Source organism: Sus scrofa, chromosome 3 (assembly GCF_000003025.6).
Source record: "Sus scrofa isolate TJ Tabasco breed Duroc chromosome 3, Sscrofa11.1, whole genome shotgun sequence".
In the NCBI taxonomy this organism is placed as follows: domain Eukaryota; kingdom Metazoa; phylum Chordata; class Mammalia; order Artiodactyla; family Suidae; genus Sus; species Sus scrofa.
The window spans coordinates 131,292,876-131,318,491 of record NC_010445.4 but is presented as its reverse complement, the minus strand read 5'-3'; the positions used below and the strand labels follow the sequence as shown (position 1 = coordinate 131,318,491).

General features: G+C 58.2%; 2 protein-coding genes across 2 annotated transcripts in view; one reads left to right on the top strand and one right to left on the bottom strand.

Annotated features, from left to right (window-relative positions):
• The window catches only part of TRAPPC12 (trafficking protein particle complex 12), a 50,812-nt gene extending 39,505 nt beyond the window's left edge, over positions 1-11,307 (top strand). The window contains exons 9-12 of the mRNA XM_003354951.4: positions 276-374; positions 2,083-2,183; positions 6,228-6,315; positions 6,433-11,307. Coding sequence (XP_003354999.2) covers positions 276-374; positions 2,083-2,183; positions 6,228-6,315; positions 6,433-6,675 — 531 coding nt within the window. The 3' untranslated portion in view covers positions 6,676-11,307. The remainder of the gene's footprint in view (positions 1-275; positions 375-2,082; positions 2,184-6,227; positions 6,316-6,432) is intronic.
• Positions 14,829-23,235, bottom strand: ADI1 (acireductone dioxygenase 1). Its single transcript, NM_001243698.1, is given in 4 exon segments — positions 14,829-15,493; positions 16,229-16,408; positions 20,646-20,765; positions 23,065-23,235. Coding segments are annotated over 4 exon segments (540 nt in total). The 5' UTR covers positions 23,185-23,235; the 3' UTR covers positions 14,829-15,373.

The window sequence follows — 25,616 nt, the reverse complement described above, 5'->3', positions numbered from 1 at the left end:
TTATGGCAGGTGGAGACAAGATTCACTTAACAGTTTTGTTGGGAAGGAGTCCACGTGAAACACGAAGTGCCCAACCTGAAGCCACAGGGCAGAGGCGGGCTTTCAGGATGCTGGTTACACGCAGGGCCCAGAGCCTGTTGGCCGCACCCGCCTGGGCCAGCTCCCCTCCCCAGGTGGTGTGTCCCCTCCCTGTGAGTCTGCAGGTGCTTGAGCTCCTGCGAACGTGTTCGAAGGAGCACCACCATTAACTCTGGAATGTTCCCTGGGCCCCGCAGGATTACGTGCTGGCCGTGGACGCCTACCACTCGGTCATCCAGTACCTACCGGAGCAGGAGCCCCAGGTGCTGAGCTGCATCGGCCGGATTTTCCTCCAGGTAAGGGGCCGGGGGCTGGGCGTGCCTTGGTGTGAGCTCTCGGGTTGAAGGAAGGAACGCTGCCGAAGCAGAAGTCTGTGCCCAGTGGTCCTGCTGTGGCTCCCGTGTTAAGCCCTCCAGCTTTGACACACTAGGAAGCCGGTTGCTAAGCATGAACGTACACACACGTTCATCTAGGAGGCGCTGAGAGGGATCACTGAGAAATTGTCCTGTTGCAGTTAGGAAAGTGCCGGCAAACCACCAAGAATCTTATTTTAACGTGGCTGATAGTAAGTCGCTGGTGTTTTGCTGGAAAGAGTGCCCCAGTCCGCGTGGATGGACGGAAGACGTCCTCTGTGGAGCCATGGTCCCGGGCACGGAGCCCGACGTGCCCGCTTTGCCAAGAAGGGCACAGAGCCAGGGCGCGCTTTGCTGACGAGGTGGAGAAGGGGTGCAGGCACCCAGGACGGCGGCCCATGCCTGCGGGTGCCTCTGTCCCCCCTCAGTCTCTTAGGGCTTCTGCATGACCCCCGGAGCTCAGGGGCGGAGCGTCCTGGGCCATCCGCTGTGGTCGGAGGAAGGCCGGGCGCACCAGAGCAGGCGCTGGCCCTTGGCCGCAGGGGTACCACCAGCTCAGGTTACAGATGGGCAGACTGAGGCTTCCTGGGGGCGTGACCTGCCTGAGGAACGAGGGCTCTCGGAGCTGGGGCAGGTCTGTTCACTGATGCGGGGTCTGCCCTCCATGCGCATGCGCCCCCGCCCCGCCCAGGGGACAGGGAAGGCCTCGGGGTCCCCACCCCAGGCTCGGAGTGAGGTGCGGGGGCAGGAACGTGTGCACCGCCAGCGTGTGAAGCAGCCGGGCTTCTCTCTGCTCCCGGTGCTTCTCCGGGGGAGCCTGCGCAGCGCGGCTGGAGCTGCGAAGCCCCTTGTGCGTTTGTGTCCTCTCGCCATCAGGTGGCCTCGTTCATTGGTCCCCGCGTGCTTTGCTGCATCTCTGCCCCCGCGGGAAGGCGAGCGCAGACCAGCCTGGTTGGTAGGGGCTGCGGCTGCCTGGGCTTCAGACCAAAGGAAGGAGGGGCCGCCGGCAGGGCTGCCCTCGGGGATCACAGAGCCTGTGCGCGCCCAGGCCCTGACCAGGACGCCCAGGGGTCGTCAGGTCCCGTGTGCGCCTCCGGCAGCGGGTTCTGCCCCCACCAGGCAGTGCCAGGCTGATTCCGAGGGCACCTAGCCCAGGGTCGGGGAGGGGCGTCTGATGGAACAGGGCCCGTCCACTTGCTCGGAAGCCCTTCGTGCCTTCACGGTCAGCATCTAAGCACAAATCTCCGCACAGGGACTTGGATCCTCAGGCAGTTCTAGGTCTTTCTGGACCACAGGCTGCTGGACCGGCTTCAGCTCAGGGCCAAGGACCGGGTTCAACTCTCCCTCCCCCAGGCTGGCCCTGCTCGTTGCCCTCCGCTGCCCTCTGGGCCCTGAAGCCCTGACCTGCCCAGAACCCACGCCCCACCCTCGGGGCTCCAGACACTCACTTGCCAGCACGTAGATGCTGACGATCCGCCGTGTCCTAAGCAGCTCTTGCTTAAAAAAAAAAAGTAATCAGTGAATGGTTACCAGAGTTTTACGCGCCTGATGTGTAAATGTCCCCAGTGTCCCACAGGATGCTAGGGAGCCATGTATGTGATGTTGACGGAAAGTTGTCACCTGCACTGACTAGAGAATTTTCTCGAAGCAGATTGGAGACATAAAAACAGCTGAAAAGTATTTTCAAGATGTGGAGAAAGTAACACAGAAATTGGATGGACTGCAGGGTAAAATAATGGTTTTAATGAACAGGTACGCATTTTTTATTTTTCTTCCAGTTTTATTGAGACGTAATTGACGTACAGCAGCTTCATGTTTAAGGCTGCGGCCTAACGTGGGTCCCTGTGCGTCGTGACGGGATGCTCACGGGACGTTGAGTGAACATCCGTCGCCTCGCGTAGATGACGCCCGAGGGCTTGCCCTGGGCGACGCTTGCACCCCCGTGGGCGCTGTTCCGTGTGCTCGTGTTGGACCCGGTACCGAGGCACTCACCTAGAACTGCCCTCGGCGTCTTTGGGCCGCCCGCAGCCTCCCCGCCGCCGGCCGCAGGCCCCACCTCTGTGAGCGCGTCTGGCTCTGAGGTGTGGCTGACCTGCAGCGCGGCGCCGGCTCCCGTCACACACGAGGGTGCTTGGACATGTCCTTAGCTTTCACACGGACGCCACGGTAAATCCAGTCACCGTCTGCCACCAAACAGAGATGTCACTCAGTCACCCACTGCGCTTCCTTCCCCCACCCCGAGATTGCGTCCCCACGACTCGTTTACTGGGGCCGGGACGTTTCTGCCTCCTGACCCCCCCCAGCTGTCTCCTTCTGCTCCCCCCACCGCCCTCCCTCTAGCACCCGCCTGTTGGTTCTCTGCGTCTGGGACCGTTTCTTTGTTCAGCTGGGGTCGAGATTCCACAGCCAGTGAAGTCACTCACCGTCTTGGTCTCGCTCACTTAGCACAGTGCCCCCGGGTGCATCCGTGTTGTTGCAGATGACAAGATTTCATTTTGGGGGAAGTTTCCATTTGGAGGATACTAAGTCGGGGGTAGTTACGAACCCGACTTAGTATCCAGGAGGACACGGGTTCAGTCCCTGGCTTCTTCCTTCAGTGGGTTAAGGATCTCGTGTTGCCATGAGCAGCTGTGGAGGCTGGAAGCTGTAGCTCTGATCCTACCCCAAGCCCAGGAACGTCCATGTGCTGCAGGTGAAGCCCTAAAAAAAAAAAAAAAAAAAAAAATTCATGACTAATATTCCATTGTGTGTGTGTGTGTGTGTGTGTGTACACACGTGCGTGTCATCTTTCCCCTTCGGTGGACACTTAGGTTGCTTCCATATGTTGGAAATTGTAAATAATGCTGCAGTGAACGTAGGGCGCACGTGCTTTTCTAATGAGTGTTTTTGTTTTCTTCGGGTAAATCGCCAGGAGTGGAGGTGCAGGGTCACACGGTCACTCTATTCTCGGTGGTTTGAGGAACCTCCGCCCTGTGCTCCGCAGCGCCTGCACCCGTGGGCACTCCCGCGGGCAGCGCACAGCGGTGCCTTTTTCTCTGCATCCGCCCGGCGCTCGTTGTCCGTTACCGCGTTGAGAGGCGCCATCCTGACGGGTGCGAGGTGACAGCTCCCCGCCTGGATGTGCACTCCCCCAGTAGTGGTGCCTCGCACCTCCCCAGGTGCCTGTTGGCCGTCCGTGTGTCCTCCTTGGGAAATTATCTACTCTGACCCTCTGCCTCCTTTGTAAGTTTTTTTAGAATTTTTTAGGGCTGCACCTGCAGCATCTGGAAGTCCCTGCGCCAGGGATTGAACCCAAGCCACAGCTGCAACCACTGCTTCAACTCTGACAATGCCAGATTCCTTGCCCACTGTGCCACAGCGGGAACGCCTTCTGCCCATTTTTTAATCAAGCTTATTCTTTTTCTGCTTGTTAGGGCCACACCTGCAGCATATGGAAGGTCCCAGGCTAGGGGTCAAATCAGAGCTCTACAGCTGCCAGCCTACACCACAGCCACAGCCATGCAGGCTCCCTGACCCACTGAGTGAGGCCAGGGATCGAACCCACATCCTTGTGGATACGAGGCAGATTCATTTCCACGGCGCCATGACAGGAACTCCTTTGAGCTCTCTCGGATGTTGGCTCTTACCCCTGATTGGTCATGTCACTTGCAGATATTGGTCTCCCATTCAGAAGGGTGTCCTTTTTGTTTTGCCAATGGTTTCGTTTCCTTTGCTATGCAAAAGCTCGTAAGTGTAATTAGCCAGCACTTTTTTATTTCTTGTTTTATTTCCATTCCTCTAGGAGATGGATCCAAAAAATATTGCTGTGGTTTATGTCAAAAGAGTGTTCCTTCTATGTTCTCTAGGAGTCTTGTGGCTTCTAGTTTTACATTTAGGGCTTTTATCCATTTTGAGTTTATTTCTGTGTTTGGTGTTAGAGAATGTTCTAATTTCAGATCTTACGTAGAGCTGTCCAGGTTTCCCAGAACCACTTAGGGAAGCGATTGTCTTTTCTCCACTGTAGGTTCTTGTCTCCTCTGTCATAGGTTAATTAACCATAAGTGTATGGGGTTATTTCTGGGCTTTTGTCCTGTCCATTGATCTACGTTTTTGTTTTTGTGCCAGTGCCGTGCTGTTTTGATGACTGTACCTTTGCAGGATGATCCGAAGTCAGGGAGCCTTCTTCCTGGAGCTCTGTACTTATTTCTCAAGATTGTTGTGGCTGTGGCTCAGTAGGCTAGGATCTGACATTGCCACAGCTATGGTGTAGGTCACAGTTGTGGCTCGGATTCAGGCCCCGGCCCAGGAACTTCCATGTGCCACGGGTGTGGCCTAAAAAGGAAAAGACAAGATTTGTTCTAGTCCCGTGAACGACACCATTGGCGGTTTGGTGGGAATTGCATTGACGCCGTCCATCACCCTGGGGTGTGGTCGTTTTGACGGTATTGGTTCTTCTAACCCAGGAGCATGGAGCATCTTACCGTCTCTCTGTGTCATGCTCAGTTTTCCTCATTAGTGTTTTGTTTTGTTTTCTGATTTATTCCCCCATATGTATTTTATCCTTTTTGATGTGACAGTAAATAATTTTTCTTTTCTTTTTTTTTTTTTTTGGCTTTTTAGGGCTACACCTGTGGCATATGGCGTTTCCAAGGCTAGGGGTCTAATCGGAGCTATGGCTGCCGACCTACACCGCCGCTCACGGCAACACCGGATCCTTAACCCACTGAGCAAGGCCGTGGAGCAGACCCGCAACCTCCTGGTTCCTAGTCAGGTTCACTTCCGCTGCGCCACGACGGGACCTCCCTTCGTTTTTCTTTCTGATAGTCCGTTTTTAGTGTGAAGAAAGGCAAGGGCTGTCTCTTAACTTCGTGTTTCAAATTGGATGAACTACAGGGTAAAACAATGGTTTTAATGAATAGGTTTGTGTTTTTTATTGACCATTTTCTCCAACGTCCCATCAAGGTAAACTGCACAGCAGAGCCGGCTCTGTCCTGGGCTCCATCAGGGGCCCAAGAAGTGTGTTTCCTGGAGTCGCAGTTGGATTCCTTTAGTCATAAAGTTCTCTAAGATTTTTTTTTTCTCTTGGGTTTTAAAGTGCTACTTTATGCTGCCTCCAGTTTTCAGCATAAATGTGTATAAATTTTAGTATCTCTAGTCCACCAGCCATTCTAATGCCTGTGTGTTGGTGTCTGCGGTTGGCTTTTATGAGTAAAACAGTCCACTATAAAGTGAGGCTTTGTGTGGGTGGGTTTATGCTCATTAACATGAAGCTATTTTAAAAAAAAGGGCCAAAAAAATGGGAGTTCCTGTTGTGGCTCAGTAGGTAACGAACCCAGCTAGTATCCATGAGTGTCTGGGTTCGATCCCTGGCCTCGCTCAGTGGGTTAAGGATCCAGCGTTGCCGTGAGATGCAGTGTAGGTCGCAGATATGGCTCAGATCCCGTGTTGCTGGGGCTGTGGTGTAGGCTGGCAGCTGTAGCCCAGATTCAACCCCTAGCCTGGCAACCTCCATATGCTATGGGTGTGGCCCTAAAAAAAAACCCATCATAATGAAACTACTGCCTGGGGTGAAGCTCCCACAAGGAGAGAGTCCAGGTGGAGCAGGGACCAGGCTGTCCAGCAGGAGGTGATCTGGGTGAGGCTCCGACGCCTAGAGGACGAGGAGGCAGACCCCCTGCCATTCGCCCCCCGAGCGCATGCCCCCCACGGCGTCTGGACAGCCCTGAGCCCCGTGCCCAGAGGACGCCCTGAGGGGCAAACGCCCTCCAGTGCGGACAGCGCGTCCTGCCCAGTCCTTTACATGCTGCTTGTTTCCAGAGCTTTCCTCCACCTCGGCCAGAACAACTTTGCAGAAGCCCACAGGTTCTTCACGGAAGTGCTAAGGATCCAGCCAACAAACGCGGTGGTAAGACATGGAGTCGGGGGCGGGGGGCGCACCCGGGCTGGGGGGGGGCACCCGCAGGGGCTGGGGGGGTCCTGGCCCCCCCAGCAGAGCCCCGCATGTCCCCCCCACCCCCCGCAGGCCAACAACAATGCGGCCGTGTGCCTGCTGTACCTGGGCAAGCTCAAGGACTCGCTGCGGCAGCTGGAGGCCATGGTGCAGCAGGACCCGCGGCACTACCTGCACGAGAGCGTGCTCTTCAACCTGGCCACCATGTACGAGCTGGAGTCCTCGCGGAGCCTGCAGAAGAAGCAGGCGCTGCTCGAGGCCGTGGCCAGCAAGGAGGGGGACTGCTTCAACACGCAGTGCCTCAAGCTGGCCTAGGCCCCGCCACGGCCACCAGTAAAGCCTCCCGCCCCCGTGCTTGTGGCTGCGTCTCTTGGTCTGGACCGGCCCGGCCAAGGCCCAGGCCGAGCTGGCCGTCCGCACGCAGGGTGAACATGGCCCGGGGCTGCGGGGGGCGGGACACAGCGGGCCCCGCACGTGGGCTGATTCAGAACAGCTCAGAGAAGAGCTGAGCAACATAGCAAGGCCCACTGGCTCTGTGCCGAACATTCTAGAGGCCTGGACAGTGCGCACGGACCACAGGCCCCATGCCACCGTGTGTGGACCCCCCATCACTGCAAGTGAGGCGGGGGTCTCAGCCCAGCAGGGCGGCTGGGTCTGCCGGCCCTCGTGCGGGGCTCAGTCCCAGGGCCAGGCCCTTTACGTGAGGGTGGGCCAGGCGCCACCTGGGCCCATCCCCGTCTCCCAGCATGACCGGTGCCATCGCGGGGGCAGGGGCCCCGCCAGGGTCTTGCTGGTGGGAGGAAGAGCTCCCTGAGGCAGGACCAGTTCCCTGGGACCGTCCCCAACCCCCCCGCGGGCCCCCCACATGGGGTCTCCCCATCAGGCTGCTCTCCCAGCCTCGCCCTGCACCCCGGGCAGAGGCCACCCCAGCTGAGATCTCTGACCTCAAAGGGGAGTCAGGAGTGGACACAGCTCACATCGTCCTCTTCCAAGTCACGTGACTGGAGTCAGGGCCGCAGCTGCTGGCCCCGGAGCAGGTGCAGGCCCTCCAGGGACTCGTGGCCCCCGTCAGCTCCATCTGGCAGAACCTCGGGGCCCTGCCTGTCCGCCCCCGTCTGCCCAGGCTCGGCCTCCCATCCCCGCGTCCTGGCCCGGGTCTCCCTCCCCCCGGCTGCGCATCCTCCTGGCAGCACTGCCCAGCGGCGGTCCTCGCTCTGGGACCTCGCGGACATCCACCACCCCGCCCCCACCCCGGGCCCTGGCCCCCGCACAGGAGAACCTTCTGGAGGGGCCACCCTGCTGTTTGGTCCGCAGGCCCAGGCACCCCTGGGCTCAGGCACACGTTGGCAGAGGCTGGGCTGGGATCGCCTGTGTGGGGGGACAGCTGCCAACATCCCCAGGGCCTGCTCTGACCTGGGACTGGACCCCGCCCACAGGACGGGACAGCTCGAACCTCCTGCCCTCCGTGGACCTGGGGCGGCGGGGCGGGCGGCGGGGCTCCGGCCCTGCATGGCCAGACCGCGTGCCCAGGCCACTAGGACGTCGTGGCCACAGGTCTAACGTTCTCCCAGCAACACCCGAGCCTTCGGCCTCCAGTCCTTGCAGGTGACGGAGGCCAGTGAGAGCCAAGGCCAGTCCCCCTCGGTTCAGGGGGAAGGGGCGAAAGTCAGGTTTAACTACGCTCAGAAGGAAAGGAGTGGATGTCCCTTGCTGTCCTGAGACTGTGGCCCAGAACCGACCTACTGGGCTGTCAGCTTGGGCCGGTGTTCTTCGTGAGCCGCGCCCTCCGCGCTGCTGTCTGCACGTCCCGCTCCCCTGAGCCTCAGGCGGGCAGCCCCAGCCCCAGCCCCGCGGGTCACATGCACAGGTCACGCGCAGCGTCAGCAGATGTCTGTCCCTGAGTGAACGAGGCCACAGGCCACGCTGCCCGCTGGGCACGCGCAAGGGGTTCTGAGCAGCCGAGAAGGAGCTGGGCTTCCTCCCCAGCCCAGTCGCTGAGAGGGGCGGGCAGTTTGTGAAGATTTGCCTGAACCATGAACTCTAGTTTCTTGTCACCCATGGCCGTTACAAACACCGACGCCTGAGCTGTCGCCCTTTCAGGAAGGAGCCGTATCACTTTCTTATTTTTCTCCTCCTGCTGTTCAAGAAAAAGCAAAACTCAGATTTCTCAAGCCTCGGTGTCTCTTGTAGAAATGCCATTTCAGGAGTTCCCGTCGTGGCGCAGCGGAAACGAATCTGACTAGGAACCGTGAGGTTGCGGGTTCGATCCCTGGCCTCGCGCAGTGGGTTGGGGATCCGGCGTTGCCGTGAGCTGTGGTGTAGGTCGCAGTCGTGGCTCGGATCTGGCATTGCTATGGCTCTGGCATAGGCCAGAAGCTATAGCTCTGATCAGACCCCTAGCCTGGGAACCTCCACATGCCACGGGTGCAGCTCTAAAAAGACAAAAGACCAAAAAAAGAAAGATGCCATTTCAGCATGGTCTCTGTGCTTGGTTGGGAGCAAGGGCTGCTCAGGTGAAACAGGGTGGCAGCTAAGTTTCTAACGTGCCAACCCGATGAGCCATTAAACTAGAGGCCTGAGCCACCTGCCCCAAAGGAAGAACCCTCGGCCTCCCGCCTGGGGCACTCTCTGCTCCTCTTAAGGCCTCCCGGCTGCCAGCCTGTAGGCCATTCTCACAAGAAGAGACCAGTCCTGCTCCCGACACCCCGGACGGGACACGGGCCCAGGTGGGCAGGCGTCCTGACGGCCAGGTAGGAAGCACTTGAAGACTCTTCTTTGGTTTGTTTTTTGTTATGACTCCTTAAGGCTGGGAAAACCTGCGGGACAGTCAGAAACAGGCCCGGTCCGCAGCTGGCACCGTCACGGCAAAGGTCCCCAAAGGTGGTTCTTGCGGAGACAGTGCCACCTCCAGCTGACGACAAAGGCGCTGACCCATGGTGTGGACCACAGGCCAGGTTAGGCCGCCGGGCCTGGGCCTCCATTTCCTTCTTGTCAGAGGGGGACAGAGGCCGGCGACGGCTTCTCCGGTGGCCTCCTGCCCCCAGCCCTCCGCCGGCTCCCACCGCGGAGCGAGGTCTGCCCCTCCCCCCACGGCTGCTCCCGTCCCTCTGCACCTGCTGCTTCCTTCCTGTGTCGACAGAGCTGTGCCCACAGTGTCCCCAAAACTCCCAGGTTGAAGCCCTCCCTGCAGTGTGGCTGTGTGTGCAGATGAGATGAAGTCACAAGGCGGGGAGGGGTGGGGGGGTACGGCGTCCTCACCCGAATAGACGCCAGGCACTGTGCTGTACAGAGAAATCGACAGCACACTGTCGGTCAACTACAACGACAATAAAGGACAGCCGCCGGGAGTTGCAGCAGAGTAAGGGCCACATGAGGACGCAGCCAGCCCAGCCGGCACCTTGATGACACGCTCCAGCTCCCGGGGCCAAGAGCAAACATCTGGGGTTGAAGCTGGGCTGACAAACACCCAGACACCTGGGGGGGCAGGACCCCACCCCACTGCCACTCACCAGCTCCGTGCTCAGCTCTGCCCTCTCTCCTGGAGGGCGAGGGGCGAGGCCGTCCGCTGGGGCCTGGGAGCCCTGAGGAAGCAAGCAACGTACACCTGCCCGGGTCTGGACCCGCCCCCAGCCAGAGGCTTGCCAGCTGGAAGGTGTGGCTGTGCCCTCCCGCTCTGGCCAGGGACTGGGGGCCCTCAGCCCATGGAGCGCCTCAGCAAGCCCGCTCAGGCGGGGCTGGTGGGAGAGGAAGGGGAGGCAGCATTTCTAGAAGACAGAGCAGCCCCTGAGCCAAAGGTATTTAACCAGAGGGAAGACAGCCCTCCATACATGGTGCAGGGACACTGGATGGCCACGCAGAAGAATGAAATTAGAATACTCAACACCACACACAAAATCAACTCAAAAGGGATTAAGGACCTAGATATGAGATGGGATAGTATAGAACTTAAAAGTGTCTGCACAGCGAAGGAAGCCGTAAACAAAATGACACAACCACGGAATGGGAGAAAATCTTTGCAGATAAAGCAGCTGACAAGGGGTTAATCTCCAAAATTTACAAACACCTGCAGCTCAATACCGAAAAAACAAACCACCCCATCAAAAGATGGGCAGGAGATCTAAACAGTTCTCCAAAGAAGACATACGGATGGCCAGAAAACACATGAAAAGATGTTCAACCTCACTCATTAAATAGAGAAATGCAAATCAAAAACCCTATGAGGTACCACCAGCTAGAGTGGCCATCATCCAAAAGTCTACAAACAATAAGTGCTGGAGAGGGTGTGGACAAGAGGGAGCCCTATTGCACTGTTGGCGGGATTGTAAATTGGTGCAACCACTGTGGAAAACAGTATGGAGATGCCTCAGAAAACTAAACATAGAACGACCGATCCAGCAATCCCACTCCTGGGCATCTACCCAGAGAAAACCATGACTCAAAAAGACACACATACTCCAGTGCTCACTGCAGCGCTATTTGCAACAGCCAAGACATGGAAACAACCTAAATGCCTGTTGGCAGAGGTGTGGTACACATACACAAGGGAATATTACTCAGCCGTTAAAAACCGGCATTTTTAGCAACATGGATGGACCTAGAAACCATCATGCTAAGTGAAGTCAGTCAGACAACGAGACACCAACGTCAGATGCTTCCGCTGACATGTGGAATCCGAAACAAGGACACAATGAACTTTGCAGAACAGATGCTGACTCACCTTATGGTTTCTAAAGGAGACAGGTTGTGGGGATGGCCAGGGGTTTGGGATGGAAATGCTATAAAATTGGGTTGTGATGATCATTGTATACCAATAAATTAATAAAAAAAACTCATTGGGTAATAAAACAATCTTAACAATGCATGTACATAGTGAGGAAAATCTGTAAAGTTGCTTTTCATGTACATGAAAGCATTAAAAGCTAATAAATCAAACTGCACTGAAAAAAAGTTACTTAACCTGGACGGCAAGGCGCACTGGTCCTGAGAGAGGGACCGCCGGGCGGGACGCACGCCTGAGGCAGTGGCTTTCTGCCCAGCAGTGGTCTGGGCTCTCCTTCCAGCCCTCAGCCCTCCCTTCCTGCTCCTGCTGGTCCAGAGGGAGGTGAGTGGGTGGCGGTGGGCCCCTCCTCGTCCCTGCAGAGGCCCCGAGCTCCCTCTGTAACGAGCACAGGATCAGAGCAGTACCCACCCCCGCCCCTGCCCCCTGCCCCAGCTGCAGATCCAAGATTCCCTCGGCTGCTCCCGCTGGAGGCCTCAGGCCGTACGGGAAGTACACCCAGCCCTGCGCCGGTGACCGCCCGCCCGGCTGTCCCGTGACCACCTGACCCTCCGAGCCTTCTCGGCCAGCTTCTCCTGTGTGAATGCGGATAATCCACTTGTCTGAGAGTCAAGTAGGGTCACGTTTGCACGGGAATTCCCAGCACAAGAGCAGCCCAAAGTAGATAAACTACAGGCCAGCTCCCCCCTCATCCGCGACACCCCCCCCAGGACAAGTCCAGCCTTTCACTTTTATCCGAAGAAAGCAAAAACATGCGCCCCTATGTTCACTGCAGCATTATTCACAATTTCCAAGATACGGAAGCACCGTCAGTGTCCGCTGGCTCTCCCTCTGCCCTGGGCGAGGACACAGCCAGGAAGAGGCCCCCCCGGAGCCCGGCCCTGCCGGGGGCGGGCACCCACCCCCCAGCCATTGAAACCCAAGGCTTGGCCCCAGGTGGAGACGACCCTGGGGACCAGGCACGGAGCGGGCGGAGCAGCTGGCTCTCCTGCCGCAGATGCTTCAGAGCAGAGCCCGGGGGCCAGAGCCTGACGGCCGAACTCCTACCCCAATGCTGCCCGAGAGCCGGCCGCCCTCTCCTGTCCCCATCCTCCGCCTGCCCAGAGCCGGGCTCCTCTCCCAAAGCGGTCCGGCCGCCCTCTCTGTCCCTGGAATGAACCTGGCGCCTCCCAGTCCCTTGGTCCGGAGACACCGTGGCTGCTCCTGCATGTGGCCCCTCGGGGCATGGACGACACCATAATAGCCCCTCCTTGGACACTGCGTGTGACATCGAGCTCCCGAGCCAGCTGTGGTCCCACAGAACCCGCCCCCTGGGAATTGGGGGGACCAGAGCTGGGCAGTCACTCCAGCTCGCAGTGGGGCCGGGAAGTGAGGCTCCAGCACCGTCCATGCCACTTCCACGGCGAGGGGCCGTCTCATGTGCAGCAGGGAGAGAGGGTGACGCTCCTGCCCACAACAGCCTCCTGGCCGAAGCCCTTGACAGCGCCTGCCTGTCACAGCACCAAAGCCCCAACAGGACGGCAGGACAGCACAGCGGGAACAGCGCGAAGCACAGGATCAGGGCCAACGGGACGGGACCCGCCATCTGGCAAAGCCTCGGAGACACAGGGGTCGGCGCCCAGCTGGCGCCTCCCCCGGGGGGACCCCCGTCTCCAGAGGTGGCCAGGGCAGGAGGGGCTGTGGTGCGCAAGGACGCACAGGCCCCGCGTGCCACCCTCCCGCACTCCCGGCCTGACGCCTGGCGTCGCCCGTGGGGACAGGCTGCCCGCCCCCGTCTTGTTTCTCCGTCACTCTGACTCCGTTTGTGTCCACTCCCGACATCTGGGGGGGCACAGAGCCCCACTGAAGAGGATTTACATCAGCCCGTACAGATGCCGTGTGACAGAACTGCTCCAAGAGCTGGTGACTTAAAACGGTGTTTCAAGGCGCTGACAACAAGGCAGTGAGGGTACCAGGGCCCAGAGCTCCCAAGTCAGGGGCGGGCTGTGCTTCAGGGACCCTGCGGGGACACCACCTGCAGGTGCGGGGATGGCACCTCGGGCAGCTGCCTCCCTGAGGGACCACAGGCCTCTCTGACCTGGCGACAGCTGTCACTGTCACGTCTGCCACGTCTTACCCGTGAGAGACAAGTCACTAGGCCCCGCACACTCAAGGGGAGACGGGCTCCATCCCTGAGGCGAGGGTTTGTCTAGGAACCTGTGGATACACTTCCCAGACCACCACAGGAAATTTAACGCAAAACAAACCCTTCCCGTCAGAAGGCGAGAACACGCCGCCGCCCCGTCACCTGATCTGTACAGGCGCTCCTCCGCCTCTGGTCCGAGCAGGGCCCTGGGGAGGCGCACCCCCTGCAGCCCCCACATGTGGCCAAGCTGATGACGCCTCCGTGCAAGGAAGCCCTTCACGGACGTCAGCGGGTCCTCAGCGCCCAAAGCCCTTCAAAGGCGTGAGCACGCGCCTGCCGCTCGACCCCAGGCTGGGCCAGGCCAGGGAGGCCCGGGCGCTTGGACAGAGGCTGCCAGCCCTGCCTTCCCCAGAGTTCTCCCCGCAGCGAGCCGGGGGCGCTGAGTCCCCAGCAGGAGGAAGGCAGGTCGCCTGATGGCCCCGAGGCTCCCCTCCCCCAGGCCTGGCGACAAGGGCTTCTGGCTGATGTCAGCGCCCCTGGCAGGTGAGGTGACGCACACCTGGCGGAAGGCGGCTGCTCCTCTGCCGTGCGCTCCCCCGATGAGCCCGTGTCAGGTCTGTGACCCGCACACGCAGCCCGTGGTTGGCAGCACACAAAGCGACTCCACGAAGATGAAAATGGTGCAGCTTCCCCTCCAAGGCCAAGCCACGTGGAGGGGCGGGTGCGAAATCACAAGCATCCCTCACTGGTCGGGGATGAGGAGGGGGAGGCTGGGGTGGGGGTGGGGAGGCCGTCCCTGGACGTCGTGCCAGGCGGGCTGGCCTAAGTGGAGCCAGTCACCTAGAATTTTCCAACAGCCCCGGTGGCCCATAAGAACCTGCAGACACTGCTCACTTGGGATTTATTTTTTAAGCACACTGGAGAGAGAGAGACACACACACACACACACCCCCAACACGCAAGGCTGAGCCAGGGGCTTAGTCCCCTGATGCAGAGCAGCTGGGCCGCTGCTGGGGAAAGGCAGAGGGAAGTCTTGGCTCAGATACAGTGTCAGCCGGAAAAACACACCACCTACAGGTTGAGGGTGGTTTTATTTGGCGGACTTTCTAAAGACACAGCCTCTTAGTAGCTCTGAGGGCAGCAAAGAGCAGGTGGTAGGAACATCGAAAGATCATTGTTAATTAAGAAAACCAGGAGTTCCCGCCGTGGCTCAACAGAAATGAATCTGACTAGCATCCGTGAGGTTGCGGTTCAACCCCTGGCCTCGCTCAGTGGGTCGGGGATCTGGCGTTGCCCTGAGCTGTGGTGTAGGTCGCATATGTGGCTCGGATCCCGTGTTACTGTGGCTGTGGCTGTGGTGCAGGCCGGCAGCTGCAGCTCTGATTCGACCCCTAGCCTGGGAACTCCCTTGTGCCATGAGTGCAGCCCTAAAAAGACAAAAAAAAAAAAAAAATTGCAAAAGTTCGACTGTAAAAGAGACGCATGAGGGAGCTGAACCTAGAAAATCTCCCAGGAAACAAACACTAAACAGATAAGATATAAATGAACGACACACACGCCCGTCACCCAGTTTACATGAAGGGGGTGATTTTAATGTGCTGTAGTACATACAGGGCAACCCCAAGCCGCAAGCAGAAAATTAAGGCGCTACTTTATCTGGAACAGAGAAGTGGCATCAGCAAGTGAGCGTCCCCCCAACACACCAGCTTGTCCCCCGGCTTCCCCCACCAGCGCCCCCGTGTCTCCTCCCCGGCAGGGCCTGTCACTGCTGTCACCCCCCACACACACACAGGTGGCCTTGATGGATGGGCATCTGCTTAGAGGCCAAGAGTCACGGGGCAGCGAAGCGTCGGCGTTCGAGGCGACAAACTCGCTGGGTTAGAGCTGAAGGCACCAGCGGACCCAGGGCCACCGACCCACCGATCCCGAGCCAGAGAAAAGCGGCAGATCTGCCCAGATGCTGCCGGGGACGAGTCAGTCATCAGCGCGCACTCTGATCAAACAATCCTGAGAGGGAAGCCCCCCCAGCCTCGGCTGCAGCCAGAAAAAGGAGAAAACGGGGGACTTCCTGCAGCCACCACAGCGGACCTGCAGCAGGAGGCCGGGGCGGGCTACGTGGACTGCGCCAGGAACCGCAGGTACTGCCCGCGGGCCTCCAGGTGGTCGGCTGGCCGGTTGTACGGTGTCCACACGGGGTCGCCCACGAACAGCCGCATGGCCTTCACGTAGTTCTGGAAAACACACGAACACGGCCGGCAGCGCTGAGACCGCGGGCCAGGCAGCTCCCCGCTGCCCCTGCTGGGTCCTGGCGCGTTGTCACGGGAAAGACGCCTGCGCCCACCTGCTTCCCTTGGCGCAGGGTCCTGAGAGCCCGCTGCCCACGGGGAGGCCGCCTGGCACGGAAACCTGCAACGTGCTTACCTGTCCGTCCAGGTTCACCTCCTCCAGATAAACTCACATCAGGACCACATGACCCACGGGGCAGGTTATGCCTCAGGCACCTTCTACAGCAGCCAAAGCCCTGGTGCCCCGGTGTGCCCGCCTCCGGGTCACCATCAAGGGAACAGAGCAGGTCCCTGCGCAGGGGCGGACGGCGCTCTGCCGGGAACCAGGCCCCTGCGCCCTGGGAGGACAGGGCCACGGAGCCCAGGGACGGAAAAGGGGGACACGGCCCCGCGTGCACGAGCCCACTCCCCGGGTAGGAGGGAGAGCCGCGACCGCGGGCCCTGGGTGGCCTGACGTCTCTAGATCATTGAGACGCAGGCCCGGCCCCTTCGGGGGAGAAACGGCGCTCTCCTCGCGTCCCTGCCCCGAGCCCGGCTCTCCGCCCCCCTGCGTTTATCTTCTACTCAAAACTTAGACCCCAGGTTAGTCGGAGAACCTAAGAACCACCGGTCTCCACGACGCTAGGGCGGGACGGGGAAGGCCACACCCAGCTGCTCGTGAAGGGCGCTGCCCGTGCCTACCTGCTCGTCCAGCGTGAAGCGGTGGTAGATGCCGGCGGGAAGGGTGATCAAGTCCCCCTTCTCCATGAAGATCCGGATCCACCGGTCGTCCTGGTCTCTCACGTCGAAGTAGCCACTGCCGTCCAGGATGTAGCGGATCTCGTCATCCAGGTGCAGGTGCTCCTCGTAAAATGTCTTAATCTGCGCGGGAGGGGCCGTCAGGACCGGAGGCCCGGGGGCACGGCGGCCAGACCCACCCTGCCCCCTGCCCGAGCCGGCCCGCGCCAGGGGTGGACAGACACCGCTCTGCGAAGGCGACACGCTGGCACACGCAGAGGAGGCAGGAGCCAGAACAGCCGTGAAACAAACACCCACACAGCACTTGGCGCGGGCGGGCAACGTCCGAAGCGCCTCTCTAACCCACTCGGGGCGCTCCGTCACCCCCACCGGACAGAGGAGGGAAGCGGCTCAGAGAAGCCGGCTCACCCGCCCAACACCACGCAGCTCGGATGTGCAGAGACGCCACACAGACACCCTGGCCCCGGCTCGGAACGTGCCGTACAGGGTCACGCCAAGTCCATGCACGCACACATCACGTGACCTGACCCACACCATCACGTGACCACACGCACATGGCATCGCGCTGACCCCCCAGCAGGTCAGAAGCCACATGACCTCTGAGGAGGAGGTCGCCGTCTCAAGTACGCTTTCCGCTTGTCCAAACCGACGTCCACGTCCCCCAGGTCTCCGTCCCTCTAACATTTTGTAATAAAAATACTCAAGTGTGGAGTTCCCGTCGTGGCTCAGCAGTTAACGAATCCGACTAGGAACATGAGGTTGCGGGTTCGATCCCTGGCCTTGCTCAGTGGGTTGAGGATCCGGCGTGGCTGTGGCTGTGGTGCAGGCCGGCAGCTGCAGCTCCAGTTCGACCCCTAGCCTGGGACCCTCCACATGCCGCAGGAGCAGCCCTAAAAAAGGCCAAAAAAAAAGGAAAAAACCCTCAAATACGCAGCAAAGTTGACAGAATTTTACAGGAAACACAGAATAACCTTCGCCGTTAGAACCCAGCCCTACGTGCCAGACCTTCAACCCGAAGGCCCCCCCTTCACACGCAGAAGGAAGAGCAGCCCGTAGACGTAGGCGGACGTGCGGCTCTGTCCTCAGCCAGAGAAGCACTGAGCAGCCTGAGACGCCACTGGACAGGGGACGGCGAGCGCACAGCCGCCACACCGGGACCCCGGCGTGTGGATGGATGGTTGATGTGACGGGGGACAGAGACCCGGGGACAGACAGGGAAGTCCTGAGGGGTCTGAGGGCCGGTCGAGGTCTTTGTCTGAACCGAGTTCGCCCGCTCACACTCACACACACACACACTTTCACTCTCTCTATCGCCCGGCTCACGGAAGGACCCCAGTGCAGCAGCGAGGCCGCCAGGCACCCATCCGGGCTTCTGGGGCCTGGTGCTGGCTCCCAGAAGAACAGCTGGCTCCAGTGCAAGAGCCCAGACTCGCCCATCCAGGCGCGCAGGATGCTCGCAGCACGACAGGGCCGAGGCAGGGGACGGGCCGCGGCGACGGGCGCCCCCGCGCCAAGTCTGGACACATCCGAACGTCCAAACGGACCAGGCAGAAACGGCTGCCAACCAGAAGGAACACGTGGCTCTACGGGCCGGTCCATGAGCCCGGCAGGTGTCAACCAACAGGAGGGGAGGGGAGCCACTCCTGCGAGGCCAGGTCCCCGGGGGCCACTGCCCTGGGCAGCTGCACCGTCTGTGCAGGCCGCCTGCCAAAAGCCACAACGGAGTCTAACCACGAGGAAACCTCAGGCGAACAGGAGATGAACACAGAATAAGGCTCGTTTAGAAAAACAGGAGAAGGAAGCCTGCACGAGGAAGAGGGTTTCACTCTGACCTAGAAGACACTGACCACAGAGCGACCTCACTACCCGCAACAGAGCCCCCGCTGCGTGAGACAAAGGGATGCTGACAGAGACAGGAAACGTGAAATTCCAAGTAAGGACAGACATCTTAACCCCAGAGAACCTCGGAGTTCCCGTCGTGGCTCAGTGGTTAACAAATCCGACTAGGAACCATGAGGTTGCGGGTTCGATCCCTGGCCTCGCTCAGGGGGTTAAGGATCCGGCATTGCGGTGAGCTGTGGTGTAGGTTGCAGTCACGGCTCGGATCCGCGTTGCTGTGGCTCTGGTGTAGGCTGGCGGCTACAGCTCCCATTAGATCCCTAGCCTGGGAACCTCCATATGCCGCAGGAGCGACCCAAGAAATGGCAAAAAGACAAAAAGAAAAAAAAAACAATAATAATACTAAGAAGAGAGAAAATAGACTCATATAAAGTGCACAACTAAAATCATGCAAGGCAGAAAAAGGACTTTTTTAAACACTAAAGGACAAATACAACAAATAAAAAGTTACAAATATGGTACACACCAATCCAGCCACATCAACAACCAATGTAGTGTGAACGTCTAAATCTATCCATTAAAAGACAGACGGGGAGTTCCCGTCGTGGCACAGTGGTTAATGAATCCGACTAGGAACCATGAGGTTGCGGGTTCGATCCCCTGGCCTCGCTCAGTGGGTTAAGGATCCGGTGTTGCCGTGAGCTGTGGTGTAGGTCACAGACGCAGCTCAGATCCCGCGTTGCAGTGGTTGTGGGGTGGGCCGGCGGCTACAGCTCCAATTGGACCCCTCGCCTGGGAACCTCCATATGCCGCGGGAGCGGCCCAATAAATGGCAAAACACACACACCAAAAAAAAAAAAAAAAAAAAAGATGGTCAGAAGAGATTAGAAACAGAAAACAAAAAACTAGATGTACTGTCTGCAGGAAAAACCCACTTTAAACACAAAGACGTAAAAAGGTTAAAAGTGAAGAATCTGGAGAACGAGACCCTAAGTCAACACGGATGGAAAGAAAGCCTGAGGAGTTCCCGTCGTGGCGCAGTGGTTAACGAATCCGACTAGGAACCATGAGGTTGCGGGTTCGGTCCCTGCCCTTGCTCAGTGGGTTAAGGATCCGGCGTTGCCGTGAGCTGTGGTGTAGGTCGCAGACGCGGCTCGGATCCGGCGTTGCTGTGCTTCTGGCGTAGGCCAGTGGCTACAGCTCCGATTCAACCCCTAGCCTGGGAACCTCCATATGCCGCGGGAGCGGCCCAAGGAATAGCAACAACAACAACAACAATAACAAAAAAAAAAAAAAAAAAAAAAAAAAAAAAAGAAAGCCTGAGGCGCTGCGCTACCTGCAGACACGGCAGACCTCAGCGCAAGGGCAATCCTGGGACACAGGCGTGCAGTCCACACCGAGCACCGAGAAAGCGCCCAGGGAAGCGTCTTGAACACAGCGCACCTGAGCGGAGCAGTGCCGCCACCCACCGGACCCAAGTGACACTCAGAGAAAACGTCCACCGACCGTCCACCGACCGAAGAGCACGCTCCGCCCGAGCTCCCCCGACGCGGTCACCCAGACGGACCACCGCCTGACCCACGAGGCAAATCTCAACGCGTGCCAAGGCCTCAAAGCTCCCAAAACCCCGTGGAATGAGACCGACAAGAGACAAATCTCTGGGAAATGCCCGAATAACTGGAAACAGACACGTATCAAGAAGACCGTATGGTTGAGCGAAGAAATCAAAAAGGACATTAACGTGAAGGAGTTTTAAACTAAACGAAAATACCAAACATAACTTGTGTGATGCCACTAAAACAGCCCACGAAGGGGACGTTTACAGAACTAAACACCTAAATTAAAAACGAAGGAAGGTGTCATGTCAGGGACCTCAGCATCCGCGTGAAGAAATGAGAAAAGAGCAAGTTAAACCCAAAGTGAGTAGAAGAAAGAAAAAAAAAAAAAAAAAGACAAGCGTGGCCTTCAAGGAAACAGAGAAACGACACAGAGAATCAGTGAAACCAGAAGTTGTTGGAGAAGATCAGTCAAACGGATTCCCCTCTAGCCCGACGGGGAGGAGGAGGGCAGGCCGCAAACGACCAGGATCAGCAGCGGAGGAGACAGCAGTGGTTAAGGACAATGACGGAACCGCCTCAGTAACCCTCTGCCGATGAACCTGCACACTCGGAAGCAAGGGACGGATGCCACCCAAGGTCGTTCAGGAAGGCACAGACATGCTGGATAGTCCCGCATCTAGTAAAGAAACGGGAGTCACAGCTTAAAAACCTTCCTGCAAAGAAAGCTCCAGACCCACATGGCTTCCCTGGCTCATCTGCCAAACGATAAAGGAAAAAAATACAACCATTTGACACACACGCTTCCAAAAACCTGAAGAGGAGGGACGAGACGGCAGCTTATTCTACGAGGGCAGCATCACTCTGACACAAAGCCCAAACGAAGACGTTAAAACAGGAAGCAAACTCGTGTTATTAGCAGCAAATATAAGGACGCCCCTCTGCCCTGAGCTTCGAGCCCTTACCTTCTCCTCGTAATTTGGTAGTTTGTCTCTGCATATGGTAATTATGTCCATCCAGGAGTAGTTTCTCTCGTTTCGGATTTTCTCTAATTCTGGATCATTCTCATATTTGTCAGCATCCAGCTAAAAGAGTTTAAACAACAACAAAAAGATGCGGGTTCGATCCCTGGCCTCGCTCACTGGGCTAAGGATCTGGCATTGTGGTGCCGTGAGCTGCGGTGCAGGTGGCGGACGAGGCTCAGATTCCTCGCAGCTGTGGTGTAGGCCTCCAGCGCAGCTCCAGTTGGACCCCTCGCCTGGGAACTTCCAGATGCTGCGGGTGTGGCCCTAAAAAGCAATGAATAATAAACCAACCAACCAACAACCCAAAGGAGGCCACGTGAATACGCGGAAACCGTCCCTGCCTGCATCGCTAATGGGATGATACTCCGAATGTATCACCTAGTCCTTTGTCGACCCCAAAATAACCTTTTCTCTCCCCTTCTTTTCCTTCTTTTAATGGTTCTTCCATTCTCCCTACCCTCACGTCTCTCCAGTCTGCTTCTCTCCAACGGTCCCTCCTGGGGGCCTCTGTGTCACCACCCTAGTCCCAGTGCCAGGCGCCCAGGGCAGGTTCTCATGGCTTCAGGCCTGTCCACGTCCCCCCACACATGCCATGTCCTGTTCTTCTGCCACCGTCCACTCCCCCAGGCCAACCTCTCTCCACAGCATCTCTGGTTACTCTGTTTCCCGGGCCAAAAAATCCAGGGCTCTCAAGTAGAACCCAGTTCATCAGGCAGCAGTCAGAGGCCTTCCACCACCTGGCCCCAACTGCTGTTTCTACCACTCCGTCTCTATACCTGCCTTTTAAAAAAATCTTGTCTAGAGGTCCCACTGTGGCTCAGTGGGTTAAGAACCCAACACAGTGTCCGAGAAGCGGCGGGTTCGATTCCTGGCCTCACTCAGTGCGTGGAGGGTCTGGCGGTGCCACAAGCTGCAGATGCAGCTCAGAACCAATGTTACTGCGGGAGTTCCCACTGTGGTGCAGTGGAAACGAAGCCGACTAGTATCCATGAGAATCCCGGTTCCATCCCTGGCTTTGCTCAGTGGGTTAAGGTCCCTGGGTGGCTGTGGCTGTGGCTCTGGCATAGGCTCCAGTCAGACCCCTAGCCTGGCCAAAAAGAAAATAGTTTAAAAATATAAAAGCAGGAGTTCCCGTCGTGGCGCAGTGGTTAACGAATCCGATGAGGAACCATGAGGCTGCGGGTTTGGTCCCTGCCCCTTGCTCAGTGGGTTAACGATCCGGTGTTGCCGTGAGCTGGGGTGTAGGTTGCAGACGCGGCTCGGATCCCGCGTTGCTGTGGCTCTGGCGTAGGCCGGTGGCCACAGCTCCGATTGGACCCCTAGCCTGGGAACCTCCATATGCCGCGGGAGCGGCCCAAGAAATAGCAACAACAACAACAACAACAACAACAAAAAGACAAAAAAAAGATAATAATAATAATAATAAAAAAATATAAAAGCACATTCCCATTGTGGCTGAGAGGTTAACGAAATCTGACTCATATCCAAGAGGACGCAGGTTCAATCCCTGGCCTCGTTCAGTGGGTTAAGGATCCGGCATTGCCATGAGCTGTGGTGTAGGTTGCAGGCATGGCTCGAATCCCACGTTGCTGGGGCTGTGGTGTAGACTGCACCTATAGCTCAGATTCAACCCCGAGCCTGGGAACCTCCACATGCCGCAGGTGCGGCCCTAAAAAGCAAAATAAACTAATTAATAAAAGCACAGGATAAACAAAGTTTCGTTTTGACAGCCCTTTGACTCACCACCCGGAGCAGAACCAGACGGCAAGGGGAACCGGGTTAGAGCTCAGGGAGTAACTTTTGTCCTTTGGATACACGCATTCTTGCTCTTAAACAGCGAAACCCCCTTAGTGCGGTAATTTGATCCTTCTGCGTGTCGGGTTGCAGACAGATTTTATTGCAAAACAAAGTTATTTTCCTCTCGGATCAGACGTGACGTTGCTTTCAAGACGGGACCGTCCATGAGGCTGCGGGGGGCGGCCCTGCGCCCTCCCCGGAGGACGCGCCCTCGCCGGGGGGCCCTGCAGGGACCCCTACCCGTCTCCCCAGGCCGGGCCTTCGACTGGGGCAACCGAGGACCCACCCGCGCCGAGTTCCCACGACAACCCTACCCCTCAGAGCTACACCCGACCCCAACCTACCCACCAACCAACCACCCCGCCCGGACCCCGACCCCCCCCGCTACTGAGCATGCGCGGGGCGCCCGCACACCGCCCACCCGCCGCCGGGCATGCGCAGTGCGCCCCGCGCCCGGCCTCCCCCGACACCGGACCCCGCCGCGGAGCATGCGCGGTGCCCTCGGGCCCCCGATGTGGGCGCGCGCGAGCGCGGGGGCCTTCGGGGCGGTGGTGCCGGGTACCTTCCAGTAGAGGACGCCGAGCCGGCGCAGCTGGTCCAGGCCGACCGGGCGGGCGGGCTCCGTGCGGTGGGGCAGCCGCGGGTCGTCGGCCGACTCGTCCATGTACCAGGCCTGCACCATGGCGGAGCCGGGGGCGCCGCGACCGGACCTCGGCCTGCTCCGGGCGGCTCTGAGCCCAGGCCCGCACCCGGGGCGTTCGCGGGGGCCGCCCCGCCCCGGTCTCCCCGCCCCCGGGAGCGGCCGCCCGAGCGCAGGGAGGCCTTTGTCCCGCGGGGCGGGGCGGGGCGAGCAGCGGCGGGACGAGCTCAGGCCCCGGGCGGAGGGCCTCCTTCCCGCCGCCGGCGGGCTCGAGCGCAGGGCGGGTGTCCCCGAGGGCTGCCCGTCGGCTCGGCCCAGGCCTGGGGACCACACGGAGCTGAACCTGAGCGGGGCGCCCTGTCCCCTGCCACAGCCAGTCAGCTCGTGATTTGGGAGGCAGAGGGGGATTTGGAGTCTGCGAGGCCTGGCCCTCGGTGAGCCTAAGGCCTCCGGCGGACGGGCTGCTTGGCCGGCCCTGTGTCCCAGGGAGTGCCACCACCTCCAGCGCCACACAGGTGCCTCGTGGTGGTGGGTGCTGCCGTCTCCTTGAACACCCAGTCTTGTGACACTGTGTTTTACGGCAAAGAAAACATGCCAAAAAAAAAAAGCTTTGTTAAGCCCATGCCTCGCATGTGGGGGCACCGCCATAGCTTGAAGCCAGGTCAGGTCACCACGTAGAACCCCGGGAGTTACTCGGGGGGTATATTGTGCTCCTGCCCACCCCCCTGGTTGGTTTTGTGTTTGTTTTTTTTGGAACCGTCCACGGCATGCACAAGTTCCCCAGCCAAAGACTGAACCCACGCCACAGCAGTGACGGGAGCCACAGCAGTAACAAGGAGGGATCCTTAACCCACTGAGGCACCAGGGAACTCCTCCCGATTTTTGCTGTACCAAGAGTCTGCAATATTACCTATAACTTTAAATTTGCTTCTTTTCCCCTCTTTTCATCCCATCTCCTTTCCCTAAATAATGGTATGTCCTAGGATAAAAACAAGCTTCTTCCCAATCTTTGCATTTCTAATCAATTTAGCTAATTAAAAAAAAAAGTCCAGCTGCTCAATAAAGCTAGGTTTAGCTCGTCCAAGCAATCAATCTATTTATTTATTTATTTTTGGTCTTTTTTTTAGGGGTACACCTGCAGCACATGGAAGTTCCCAGGCTAGGAATCAAATCAGAGCTGTAGGTGCCGGCTTATGCCATAGCCACAGCAATACTGGCTTCAGCAACATCGCATCCTTAAGCCACTGTGCAAGGCCAGGGATCGAACCTGCATCCTCATGGCTACTAGTTGGGTTCTTAACGCACTGAGCCACACCAGGAACTCCAAGCAATCAATTTAAAAAGCCTCAGGTTGGGAGTTCCTGTTGCGGTGAAGCGAAATGAATCCAACTGGTATCCATGAGGACTCGGGTGTGATGCCCGGCCTTGCTCAGTGGGTGAAGGATCTGGTGTTGCTGTGGCGTGGGCCAGCAGCTACAGCTCTGATTCCACCCCTAGCCTAGGAACTTCCACGTGCTGCAGGTGCGGCTCTAATAATTTAATAAGTAGTATCAGGTTATCTCAGCCATTCACCCCAATCTCTTTAACAAGGAACCAAGGAGTTCCCTTTGTGGCTCAGCGGGTTACGAACCCAACATAGTGTCCATGAAGATTTGAGTTTGATCCCTGGCCTTGCTCAGTGGGTTAAGGATGTGGCGTTGCCACAAGCTGCAGTGTAGGTCAAAGATGCGGCTCAGATCCACCGTGGCTGTGGCTGTGGTGTAGGCCAGCAGCTGCTGCTCCAATTCAACCTCTAGCCTGGGAACTTCCATATGCTGCACATGTGGCCCAAAAAAGACAAAACAAGGAAGCAAGTAACTAGGAAACTCGGGTTTTAACTGGAGCGCTCCGAGACAGCACAGCCCCAAAGCTTACGGTTGGCTCTAGAACTTGCAAAAATGTTGGATGGAAAGCACGCGTTTACTTCGGTTGTGTTCTGCTCCAGCGACGGCACATCCTCTTAGAGAGCCTGCCCACCAGCTGCTTCCTTGATATCCACGGCTTGTCCTTCAAGACGCCACTGGAGACGTCGCCAGCCGTTTTCCTCCCTCCCAAATCCACTCGCTTCCGTCCACGCAGCCCTTCTGCATCGCCACTGAAATTGGCGTCCTGCTCCCACCTTGGCCCTGGCAGCCCGTTCTGTGCAGAGCCTACACTTCAAAACACAAACCAGGAAGGAGTTCCTGGTGACCTAGTGGTGAAGGACCCAGCATTGTCACTGCTGTGGCTCAGGTTCAATCCCTGGCCCAGGAACTTCTGCATGATGCGGGCGAGGCCGAAAAATAAAGACAAATGTTTGCTGAACAGAAATGGAAAGGGCGTGATGAGAAGCCTTCTGAATGGCCTTCTGGGAGGTACAGTGCCTGCCCTCCGGATCTGCTCTGGTGCCCCCTTTGTCACTCCCTGGAAAACGGTGACAGCACCATGTGCTGCGT